At 39.5% G+C, this 13,471-nt stretch overlaps 1 protein-coding gene across 1 annotated transcript in view; it reads left to right on the top strand.

Moving 5' to 3' along the window:
* STAM (signal transducing adaptor molecule) overlaps positions 1 to 13,471 on the top strand; it is a 181,737-nt gene that overhangs the window by 20,427 nt on the left and 147,839 nt on the right. Inside the window, exons 3-4 of the mRNA XM_069211542.1 lie at positions 12,759 to 12,834; positions 12,922 to 13,017. Coding sequence (XP_069067643.1) covers positions 12,759 to 12,834; positions 12,922 to 13,017 — 172 coding nt within the window. The remainder of the gene's footprint in view (positions 1 to 12,758; positions 12,835 to 12,921; positions 13,018 to 13,471) is intronic.

The raw sequence follows: 13,471 nt of genomic DNA, 5'->3' as shown, positions 1-13,471 counted from the left end.
TTGTGTAACCATTTTAGTTATAGCTTCATGCATGTTATTTTAACATACTAGGCCTGCTGCTGTGCACTTTAACCTAAATATATTTTATTCGGCTTTGCTTTATTATTCTTACAGTAGCCACTTTTACGGTCTTGTTTTATTTTCTCTGTATCTGACTGTTTTTGCCTAGGCCAGCACTCTGTTCTCAAACAACACATTCTTGCTCACTCCTTGTGTTTCTTCCAAGGCTGCAGTAAGATAGGTTGCCGGTGAACGTGGTATAAGTTTAGTCTCTGACATTCATAGAAAATACACATCCTTATGTAGGGACATTTTCTCAGAACATCAGCTGTGTTATTATAAAAACACTTCCCTGTCCCTTACACGTTAGCGGGAGATTCCAGACAGAGAACCACAATTGCATGCTGATTGCCGAATGCTTTGCTACAGCTGTTTTGCAGACTTCAGGACATTACTCTGGTATGGGGGATGATGTCTTCCCTGGGGAACCTGAAAGGCAATATTAGAGCTTAACAAGCTGTGCTCTATCATAGCTTAGGTAGGAATTAGTCTGTTGACTCTAGTGGCAATGTGGTAGCATTATTTTTATGTTTTACTCTCCTTGTCACAATCTTAATCTTGTCATGCTGTATCATCTGGTTATTGCAGTCCACGCTTTGCTATTTAAGATGCAGTCGCTTCATTAAAGCATTATTGAAATATATACTGCCTCCGTTTGTCATTGTATATAATGTAATTGAGGGAAATAGATGAGACCTGAGTGACCACGGCTTCCCTGAGAAACCAGTTATGTCATGTGCTCGGCTGCCCAATCTTCCCTGCCCTGGAGTAGAGATGAGGCACTGCTAGTTAGCCAGAGCAAACCCCGGATTGGAGCGACAGGTGTCACCTGTAGTGGGTCAGACTCAGTCTCCCACACCGCAGGCGATTCTGCTGCTCAAAATCCAGTAGTCTCATTAGAATAATTAGAGCCTACTCGACAAGCTCAATGTGAACTCTGTGGCTCCTGCATAGAGGGATCTCTGGTATGCATTTATTAATGCACTTAACATCAACATTTATGTAAACATTCTTTATTTTCTACGTTTTATCAGTCTTTTTTCAGGAGGTTTGTGTGCAGAGGCAAACATTCATAGACCTTTAATTATTAACATTTCTTTTAACATGCTCTGTAAGATCATTCACAAATCATAGGTCTTGTGCCATCACTAGTTGGGCGTGTGCCCTTACCAAGAAACATTATTGTTTATTCTAATAAATAGCCTTTCTCTTTGCATAGAAATGTGTACATTTGTGCTGTTTTAAATATAGCATTTTTATTGATTGTATTATGGGCTTATGTGTGAACAAGTCTTTACATTGCTTTATATAGCTATAGAGGTACAACTGCTCAATGAGTCCTTAATTATAGGCTATTCTATGAGTTCATCGTTCATCAAATGACATCTCTCCACTCCAAAGTCAAATGCATGTGAATGGAAAGCTGGCAGTTAAGAACCATTTGTGTAAATATGAGTGACTTTGGATTAGGATCTGCACTCTGCGTTTTGCATGGTAATATTTATTCATTGTTAAAACAATGGCCAGGAATGCTCGTGTTGGCAACAAGGTTGACAAGAGACACAAGTTCAGTTCTATAACACATTCAGGAATGCAAGCCTAGTGGTGTAGATGCCCTTTCATAAGATATACCAACATGGATTTCATAATGGCAAATGTCTCTGCATGCCTGCTTCTCTGTAAAGAAAGTCTTCCTTTTAGAAGTGTCCGGGCAAACAACTCATCCATCTCTGCAGCTGTTCATCTTGTCATTTTCCATTATATTTTCCTCTTTTTGACAGAGCTTGTAGGACCCCTGATACGAAGGAATCCCTGAAACTGCATCAGATGGACTTCCCAGTCACACTTTGTGTTCCTTGTGATCGGAAAAACTATCATTGCTCTCCACTGCAAGTAGTCTGAGCTGCCTCTTTGACTCCTTTTACTGATCTTATCTGGTGGCAGCAGTTTTGGTATTTGGGTGCAGCAGTTATACTTGCTGGCCTCCCCTTCTAACTTGTGTTGAGTGGTCTGTGGAAAATGAACTGCTGCATGTTTATTTTTTATTTATTTTAAGGAACATTGGTTGAGGTGTGCATGATTGCTGCAGTGCAAATCACAAACCTGGTAATAAGCAGGCATAAGAGGTGGACAGTAAGTGCATCTGTCGGAGTATAGCACCATCTGTGGTTTCCTCCTCTAATCTGTCTTTTCCGATTTCATAACCTTGCCGAAGTAAATGCACATTGTTTCGCACCAGAGCAGCTTTAAGAGGTCGTACACAACTAGTGGCTCCTGGACGCAAGCCACCACATCTCATTCCTGAAAGAAGGGGTGTACTCTCAGCAATCCATCTGAAGTGGGATACTGTTTTCAAACCTGTGTGGTTGGATTTTCAAAAGGGTGAGCAGCAGAGGCAGTGGCATTACTAGGTAGTATTCATGTTTTTTTGAAACTTATTGCTAGACATTTAAAGAGAAGCTCCTCCAACTTAAAAAAAAAAATTCTACTCTGATTTTCAATAGCCCTGTGCTCATACTGCCATGGTGCTTCCAAAGCATAGAGCTCTGCTCATTTGTTTTTGACTGGCAGCACACCTTAATTAAGGTCCTGGTGAAGGAAACTCTGCTAACTTGCTGTGCTGCTGCTGCTGACTGACTGCCTGCGTGGATGCCCTATGCTAGCTCAAGGAGTCTTACTGTTCACCAGAGATTAGAGGAAAGCTACCCCAAGAACCCCCATCAACAAATGCAACAATACCGCCTGGCGAGAACAGTGCCACTCTGAACCAAATATTTTTTTTTTTGTCCTTTCATATTCCCACAATTTTTGCTGGCCTACTCATTAGCCACATTGACAAGTGCTTAAGCAGTCTATGCATATGGCCTGAGTCCTACCGGCTCACTGATTGTTGGTCCTGTAGGCCAGACTGTGGAATTCCCTCCCTCATCTTGTGTAGAGCTGCTCATGTGATGTCTTTATGTGCCCGCATGTTGCAAGATATCGACATTTGTATGGGCTGACCACAACTAAACCTAAGCCAAGAGACAAGCTCATGTTCCCCATCACTTTATTCCACTTCTGTAGACCGTTAACTTCCAACATCACTCGTTCACAATTTGCCATTGTATGGCTCTTTATTCTCTTTTTTTTGGTGGCCAGGATTAATAGGATCGCAAACTGTACAGATCTATGAGCCCATTAGAAAGTGAGTAGGTTTTCATGGGAGAATTGCAGTCTTCTACACTTGAGCTTGATGTTTACAATGGGGAAGCAGTGCTCATTATTTAAATGCAATACTTTCCTCTACAAACACCTAGTGTGTTTGGACACAACAACTAAATTGTGAAAAAAAAAACACAAAAAATAATTCAAAAATATTTTTCTCAAATATCAAGCCCATCACTTATAATCTTTGCATTCAGTTTTAAATGTATGTATTTATTTATTTATTTATATTTGGAATTCTTAGAAATGTGAGGCTAACTTCTTCCACCTTAAAAATAATATACAATCAACATATCTTATACACTACACATATGTGTATATACTCAAAAACCTTTCATAAAACATTAATTTACCCTGTAAGTCCATCATTTCTACGGTATGTTTGTCCCAAAAGTGGATATACATATCAGTCCAACAATATAATCCACCAATCAGGTCGCCCTATACAGGAAACACTTTCATCACCTATTGTGTGCTAACCAGTTTAACAAATGGAGCATGAGTTCTCTTTCAAATAAGTTCCTTGAAAGCAATCATGTCAACACATTGCAGCCTTAATAATTTGTCTGCCTCACCAGGACCTATGGATGATAGGTAATTCTATAAATTAAAAACAAATATATTCAAATTAATGTTTGAATATTCTCTGTAAACAAACCATAAGCCTTCACCGTTTGTGATCACTTGTTCACCCCAAATCACTAAAGTATAGTTGTGAATATAAAAGAAAATGACAATTGCCATTTATGTTTAATGACATGTCTTAAACAAAAAGCGCTTCGAGAGTGCAAAACCAAGTATACTTAACAGGTAGAAAACCACAAAAATAGAGCCTGATGAAAGGACTCTTACTTCCTCCGTGTGTTTCAGAAGTGTCATGTCTACACCAAACGGTGGAAATTACACAAAATCAGTGATCAGATTAATAGGCAAACATGATTGTAGAAAGAAAAAGTTAATGAATTGCATTTCCTGTATCTGGCCTTAACAAGGCAAAGAAATCCGTTTATATATGTCAACCTTGTATTAGAATTTCCTATAACGAAGTATTTATTACCGAGTTGGTTAAACCTATATACCGGTAGCCATAACATGCAGTAAGTTAGTGTAGCCAGGTAAAGCCTATGAGTCACTCATAAGAAACCAGCTGAACAAACCGAGCATGGCTAATGTCTAAATTGCCTGTTTAAAGCAAAGCGACAACACGTCACACAATTATATCACCACTCTGTTACCCAGTCCAGTCGCCAGGCCGCCTTAAAAAAATGCAAACACTTACTACAAAGAAAAATCATCGTTAGTGTTTGAACCAAATATCATTGATGTTAAAAATATCATCCTCTTAGTCTTGTGGATGCTCACCATTGTTTTTACTACGCATTATTGTTGCACCCACGAGCCATGATAATTCTTAGTATCTTGCTGTTTGTTCAATGTATATCAAACTTAAGGACTCATTATAAATATTCATTTAAATATTGCGTATACTTCATCCGCATCTAGTCCATATGTAACTGTTTTAACTTTTCCATCATTCTCGCCTCCTGAATATTTAGCAATGTGGCTATACGTTGTGTCCCCAATCCATGTTTCACAACAAACACCACTGACCAATGTAGATATTCTTCTGTATGATTCATTGTAGTAACGTGATGTACCGGGGGTCACCATTTGTGTGACCTTTAATTCGTGAGCGGTGTTGTAGAATCCTAGCCTTAACAGGTTGAGTTGTCTGCCCAATATATGTTTTATTACATGGACAGGTTATACAATAAATTATATTTCTTGTATTGCAATTTTTTTTTTTTAAATGACTTGAATATTTACTCCATGCACCTTGATGTTTTTTGTATCAGATGTAAAGCGGCACGCTATACAAGGTTGGCATCTGTAGCGTCCATGAACAGAAGGTAACCCTAATAATCTCGGTATGTTTCGCTCACACCAACTGGCCCCTCAAGATCTTTTCCCTCAAGTTCTTTCTCCTTCTAAATGCCACCAAAGGTTTTGGTATTCCAAACTGTGTCAAAATGCACCAATTTCGTGAAATAATATTTTAAACTTTATTTGCCTTAGGATTATAGGTCAGGACACACGTCAAAGGACACGCTTCATCTGCTTTCTTTTGAGTTAGTAAAGGCTCTCGAGGAATATACCACGCGTGTCAAGACATGCTTCACCTGATTCTTAGGATAACCTTTTGACTCTAGTTTGTCTCAAAGATTTGCTTAATTGGAGAGACAGTAATCTTTCAAAGTGCAGTTTCTCCAAATACACAAGAATTGTGCATGTTGTAGAGTATCTTTCTGGGGTCTAGACTGTCCACTTGTAAAATTTAGCAGTGTATTTTGATCAGTAAGTTTAGTATACAAACGAACTTACAATTCTTGCTCATTAACAAACACCCTCAAATCTAGAAATATATCGGTGTGCTTATCGTATGTGATGGTAGATTTCAAGTTCTCAGTTCTTTGTTTAACCAATTGAGAAAAGCATGGAGGGAGTCTGAAGAACCTTCCCATACCGTAAAAATATAATTGATATATCTGTGCCAGCAAATGATTGACTGTCTGTACATGAGGATTGTTAGTGTTTTCAAAAATCCCTTTGTCCTCAAAAAAGGCCAAAAAGAGGTTTGCCACTTCTGGGGCTAAGCTGCACCCCATTGCAACCCCCTTTACTTGCAAGTAGAGAACGTCTTTAAACAAAGTTATTTTTCAGACATATTGTAGCAAGCTCAAACAGAAATTCCATGGTGACTTCATGTGGGTGAGGCCTAGGATCAGAGACTACTGTAAGTACCACAAGTGCCTCATCTTGTGGTATATTTGTATACAGTGACTAGAATTTGCGTAGTCCTATTAAATTGTTTCCCTTCAGTTTCATTTATGAAGTCCATTGAATCTCTTATATATGATTGAGTATCTTTTACGAAAGGTTTTAAAAAGATATCCACATATTGTTCCAGAAGCGACCCACATGCTGAAACAATTGGCCGACCTGGTGGATTAGTCATGCTTTTGTGAACTTTTTGACGAATGTACATACCCGGCATACAGGAATCTTTTTGATAACAAAATTCATACTCCTCGAGGTCCTCAAGGACCTGTCTTGTATTTGGGCAATTCTCTTATTAAGAACTTGATATGTGAGGGGGTCAAACTGCGATAGTGTCTAATATCTTGAAGTTATCTCATGACTTCTGCATCATATTGCTCTGCTCCTAAAATAACGGTGCCTCCCCCTTTGTCTGCTGGCTTAATGACTATCTGTTCATCACTCGCTAATCTATTGAGACATTCTCTCTCGGCTTTTGTAATGTTGTTATTAAAAGGAATTATCTTGTCATTCAACACGCCTATTTTCTTGAGGACAAAATTCTCAAATGCTAAGACTTGCAATGGCATCTCTGTGGTGGGTGGACAAAAGTAGATTTTTTTTGTATAGGCCTGAAAAATGATGTTCTTTCTGTCTCTTTATTGCCAAAGTATACATTAAGGTGAACTTTGTGTAAGATTCCAGAACTTCAATTTTAGGGTCTATAGGGTCTTGTACCCTTAATGGAACAAAGGGCAATCCTTTACTGAGTACTTGGCTCTCTAACTCAGAAAATGTGTTTTTGTTTTAATTTTCTTTTTTTACAAATAATAGATCGTTATCATCTGCATATTTTCTGCACTTGTTGTTACTATCTGTACAATCTTCTCTTTGTTCAGATCCCTCCACTGCCTTGTCCTCGACGTCTTCCACCCCCCTCTTCTGCCCCCTGCCTCGTTTGTTGCCTCTTTACAAAAAAGGTTAATTGTTTGGAATGTGGAATTAATTTTCGTGTTTTTCACAATTTAGTTGTTGTGTCCAAACTCACCTATAGGTGTTTGTGGATGAAAGTGTTTTTTTAAAATAATTATCCCTGCTTCTCTGTTTTTGTTCTTGATGGATATTACTCCAGGGATGCTGTGATTTAATGGGGTATCCCCCTTAGTTTCTTGACTATGATGTTTACAATGGGTCAGATGGGAATGGTATACGTTTGCAAACATTTTACATCTGGTTGAATCACCCTCCAATTTACATTATAATTATATTGCTGCCTTTGTGTTTTTCAGGGGCATTTCAGTGCTCGTGATCATTTAGTGATTCCAGATTGTATGCAATATGTACTTCCTGGACCCCCTTAGATCATCAATTATACATTTGTCCTTGTGTACTTCCTACTGTTACACTTGAATTTTAACCCTCTGAACGGGGATCTGACAAAGACATTAACTTTACATTGCCTATGTGCAGTTAAGGCACTGCTTACATGAGACTTAAAGGGAAGTTAAATAGACAAGATAAGGAGTTCTAGTGGACAACATATGTTTTTAAGAGAAGCATAGGGGCTTTTCTGTTTAGTAGTGTTGAAATTCCCAGGGTTTTAAAAGCAGCAAATCCACATGTGCAAAAGTATATATCAGTGCCCACATTGACCTCCGCCATATAGCAAAAGAACGGAAGCCATGAAAATTCTGCATAAGGGAGAATGATCATCATTTGAGGTGATAGGCTATGCAATGGATATATCATCCACTGGACTTTTGACAGCTGGGAGGTAAGACTGTTCTCCAGATGCAACAATGGCTAAACTTAAGGCCCTAGGTCCAAAGTAAGACCTTGGAGATTCTCTCTGATGAAGAGGTGCTCTGAGGCAAGCATGTACATGATGCCTTCCAGTCGATTAAGACGGACACAGTGAGGACACTTACCATGCTACAGCAGAGCTACCAGCTCTTTCAGGGACGTAGAGGGCAATTCACATTCAGAAGATATTATTCTTTTTCAATATCAGTTTCATCAACATACCGATCATCAACAGTACAGTCAGCTGCAATATAGAGTTCCACCATCAGCCACTTACAGGAAACAAGCCCCCCAGAAAAAGCAAATGCCTCAAAATAAAGACAATGATGTAAGAAAGGTGATGGTCACAATAACCTTTTTCTCTACTGCTGTTGAAGGGCACATTTTTAATTATTATGAAAATTGGAAGAGCGTGGCAAAAAACAGTTTGGTCCTGGACATTCTGTCATGGCCACACCTTGGAATTCATCGAAAAACCTCCTCCTACACCACCTCTAAAGAAATCCCATCTGCACTTTTTGGCTTTTAAAATTGCTGCTGTTAACTATGCTGGGCAAGGGAGCCTTTGAAATAGTGCCCCTTAGACTAGAGCAGTGTTCCCCAACCACCGGGCCGCGGACCGGTGCCGGTCCGCGGATCAATCGGCACCGGGCCGCCCGAGGTCTTCAAATCTTGAAGGCATGTTTAAATACAATTAAATTAAAATTATTACATCAAAACAAGCGTGCCACGGAAAAATGATCAAACATTTACCGGTCCGCGGCGATAAACAGGTTGGGATTCACTGGACTAGAGGAATATGATTTTACATTCTAGCTATCTGAAGAATGTAGACCCATTTTAGATCAGTAAAAACTAAACTGGTAGCTAAGGAAGCAATCGTTTTCCATGGTCCAACTCCATGATATCCTTCAACTTCCGAATAATGGAAATTATCTGACATCGGTGAATCTTCAAAACTCCTAATTTCATATCCTCATCAAACCAAAATACCACAGGTTCAGATTTGGAAGTGGCTGGCTGCCATTACCAATTCAAAGTTCTCCCATTTGGCCTAAAATCAGCCCTCTTATTTTCACAAAATGTCTCGATCTAGACACAGTATATCTAAGAAAGGAAGGTCACCAGGTCTTTCCATACCTTTACAACTTGCTGGTAAAAGCTCCTACATGCCATGCATCCAAGAGTTCAAACAAGGCTTGTCTGCAACTCCAGCAATTTAGGCCTTATTCTCCACAAACCCAAATCTTCCCTCCAACCAATCAGGACAATAACAGTTCTGGCAGCATATCTGACATTGTAGAGGTGTATCAGATTGATAAACCTAGCAAACAGATTGTTAAAAAGAAAGGCAGTCTTTGCCAGTATGTCTGTTCAGTTCATTGTTAGGAATGATGTTGCCGTGAATTCTTCTAGTTCTGTTTGCCGCCTACAGTTAAAATGCCTTTAGGAACAACTGAACAATCGGTGGCCTCAGACCCAGGATTTATTGTGATAACTCTCTTTAGAATGAAAGCTGCTCTAATCATGCTTGTAATGGTCAATTGCTTATTATGCTGATTCAAGCATGTGAATATATGAAAGATCTAATATCGGAGAAGAAAAAAGTTACTTACCTGGGTAACCGTAACTCTGCCCTTATAGGCCCACCTATTCAGCAAGGCTAATTATTCTTCACCCTTGTACTTTAAAATTGGAGATATGTTGTCCTCTAAGGGAAGTGGTTTTCAGAGTGCTGTATTCTGATTGACTGAAGTTCAGTTATTCTTAAATGATGTGAAAAGGTCACTCAAGTTGATATTTCTAGATACAGTCTGTGCATAATACTATTCTGCTTTCTCATTTTACTGAGGGGCTCTCACTTTGACATGAAATTATTCAAATATGGGAATCTATGAGACATACCAATGCTGGAGAACTACGGTTACAGGCAAGTAACTTTTCCTTCCCTTTCCTGTTCTCGTTACACCTGCATGTTAGGAAGTACCCATGATGGTACATTATTACAATTATATACAGTTTTATGGTCTGGATTGACAGCACAGCTGCCCCCAGACAATTATGTTTGCACCACTAGTGAGGGTCTTTGGCTCTCCCCACATGTTGGCAGTCAGGAGTACATGTTCTGATTGGGCAGAAGTTGTATGATTCCACAAAAAAGTAATTGCACTCCACGCTGCTGTGATCATTTTGTTTATTTATCCAGCTCTCTCAGGTTGAACTTTCAGGGACACACATGTGCCTTTGGAATGCTATTAAAGTGTCTTAGATAACTAGATAATTTATAATTTTCTGTGGCAGCAGCACTGGTGGGAAGAGGGCAGTCATTGGTGCCTAGATGGATTTTTAGGACTTGCTTGACAATGCAGCTGTCCCCTGACCTTTTACCCTACACCAATATTCCACAGCACTTTGCTTTCACAAAAATACATATCTATTCCCTTGCTATTTACTTATAATGATTCATATTACCATTCAATATTCCTTTAAAGCTAGACCTACTGACATTGTTACTGCTGGTTTTTTATTTCTTTTTTGTTGCAACCAAATGGGCACTGCAGAAAGTTAGGATGCTTTTTTTTGTTTTTTTTAAAACATTTTTTTTACATAAGCATCACACCAACTTGCCACTGCTAGACTTATTGACTTTTCCTTTTGCTTGTTTTTATTTGGTACTTGCTATCATTCTTGCCTTTACTTGGCACCAAAGACTACTTGATGGTAATATTAACTCAGCCAGTGTTTATTTTTTTTACGCACATTTAAAGAATTAAAAAGCTGATTCAATTTAAAACTGTCACTGGCTAGTAGCACACAGATTGCTGCAGCAAACGCTGTAACACAGCGAGGTAACCGTGTCTTTCCTGCTGTTAAGTGCCACAGCTGAGATTTCTAACAAAGTTTTTAGGAATAGACAAATGGCATTTTCTACAGGATGGACTTTGTGTGCTGCACATTGTAATGCTACCTGTATTTAACCACCAACTCCATTTTGACCACTGACTCAAATCTGTGCTTAGCTTAGTTTCAAATGCCGTCACGTTGGTGGCGCAGGTATTTTTCCATGTACAGCTTGCTAACGAGTTTTCGTTTTTCTCACCAGGGAAGGGAACATAAAGTGGGCTATGCAATATTGGTAAAAATGTACATGGCTGAGAATGGTAGAGAAGGATTTAGCTCGGTCTTGGAAATACATCTTTCGATCTGGCATCCTCATGCGTGTTTTTTCAACACTGACCCAGTACAGCCAGCACTTGAATTTCCAAACTTACTCTATGGGATGGGGGTTTCTAGAACCTCCCTCTTAAGTTTGTTTAAGGTATATAAGTTGGGGAAGCTTGACATTGGGGAAGTGTCATTTTTGAGAATGGACGCGTTGCTCAACATTGCTCAGAATAATCCTCTTGGGGCGGTTTCTCCTGTCTCAGCTGTCACGGGGTCCACAGCTTGACAGTGGCAGACAAGGATGATTTTGGATTAGATCCCCATGGTGATGGATTTTTAATTCTTAATATCTAGCTTTACTGTGTGCATGCATAAATATACATAGTCACTGCATACATATTCCTTGATGTATTGCATTTTCTTTAATTTATTATTACCCAATTGCTGTGATTATTTAAGCTGCACATGTGTTGCTGCATTCAAATTAAAGGCTCATGTTATTCTTTCCTTATATCTGTATTTGAAACCTGGGAAGTGCCTTAATAAATTCATTACTCGGACTAAGAGTGTTGCATTCTTCACATTCTTTAGCTTCGTTCCCTCTCAGTCTGAAGAAAAGCAGAACACACATACACTTCTTTTCACTTTTTTTCATGCTAATTTGTGTTACTTATACAGAATGCTGCTGTTATAAGGCCAGAAATGCAAGCTCTCATTGTGAGGTAAAAACAATACCCCTTTGGCACTGTCCAGCATACTATATCATTCACAAAGTCAAATTGCAAGGCACATTAGTATGCTTGACTGGAATGCAGTATCATGCAAAGAATCCAGCCAGTGTAATGTTTCATAGATTGGCTCATACAAATGGACATATATTTAACTTGCTTACTGACAGTCCAGCACATTTGGGTGTACACATCATTTTACATACATGATATTTTTAATTGATATGTGGTTGATTATACATGAACAGTCTTTTCTATTGTGAAATATCCAGGAGACTGATTCACAGAGGCATTTAGGAGTATTTGAAGCTGTGCTTCAGTCGTGCTCCTTCATGTACTCTTAAGTACCTTTGTGAATTGGCCCCAAAATATCTAAAATGGGAATGCCCATATATAATTAGTACAAATTGAAAGGACTGGGACCTGCACACATTGTTAGTAGGGATTTGGACATTTTGTGGCATTTATGAGTTAGTGCTGAATCCATATATGCCTTTATGTATCACTCTGCAGGACTCTCTCTGTCACACCTCACTTGTTTCTACTTCCATTATCCATCATTGCATTTTTATAAAACAAATAAAGTATTGGGTGGACTGTTGATAGTTTCACAGCCACTGGTATGTGCTCTAACCACTACCCAGACTAATGTTTTATGACCACCATCCCCCTTCAGCCAGGATCCAGCCATATGCAAATCACACACACTCACATTGGATTATGATTCAGTTGGAGCAGTCCAGCTTGAACTTCCAGGCCAGGTCCCTTCAGAATGGACAACCCCATATTGGATGTGGCCTGTGTGGTTCCCCTCAGTATGGTGCAGCTTAACACACTGCACATATAGGGCTTTGCATTAAGGAAAACAAAAAAACATAAAGTGTTGATTTTCAGCTTCAGGTACCACGTGTTGAACTGATAATGACCAATATTTTGAGACCTGACATCACTTTTTTTGTTGTTGTTGTTGTATACCAGACCAAAAGACAGTCTGCGTGCTATCATGAAAAGGGTGAACCATAAGGATCCACACGTTGCAATGCAAGCACTTACAGTAAGTTATTTGTTTGCATCCACTTATTTTAAAACTTATTATATGAGACTTTAAACTTGTTTAACTATGTCCCCTTCTTTACTGCAGCTTCTTGGAGCATGTGTATCAAACTGTGGTAAAATCTTTCATTTAGAAGTCTGCTCAAGAGATTTTGCAAGTGAAGTAAGCAACGTTTTAAATAAAGTAAGTTGCCTCATTGAAAGGAAGTATAATGTGGCCATTGAAGTTTACTTAAACATGATGCCTGTGATATGTTTGGACTAACTGCAAATATGAAAAATCCCTATATTAGAACTGTCATGTCTTGTCAGCCAGGACTGCAGCCAGGACTGCAGGTACCGACCTGCTTCAGGGGCAGCCCGCCCACCCCATCCTGAATCGCGCGCCTAAAGGCGCTTTAGATATTTAAACACTGCAGCGCTGCCTCTGCGAGGGCAGAACTGTCATGCCTTGTCAGCCAGGACTGCAGGTACCAGCCTGATTCAGTGACAGTCCTCCCACACCCTCCTGCATCACACACCTGGAGGCTTTTGGATAGTTAAACATTGCAGGACGTGCTCGGGCGAAGACCAGGCCTATAGCGGGCCCGGCTGCTCCCATTTGCGGCCGATCGAGGCTGGGCTGGGCCTACTCTCTT

Source organism: Pleurodeles waltl, chromosome 10 (genome assembly GCF_031143425.1).
Source record: "Pleurodeles waltl isolate 20211129_DDA chromosome 10, aPleWal1.hap1.20221129, whole genome shotgun sequence".
Taxonomy (NCBI): Eukaryota; Metazoa; Chordata; class Amphibia; order Caudata; family Salamandridae; genus Pleurodeles; species Pleurodeles waltl.
This window is presented reverse-complemented; position numbering and strand designations above follow the sequence as displayed.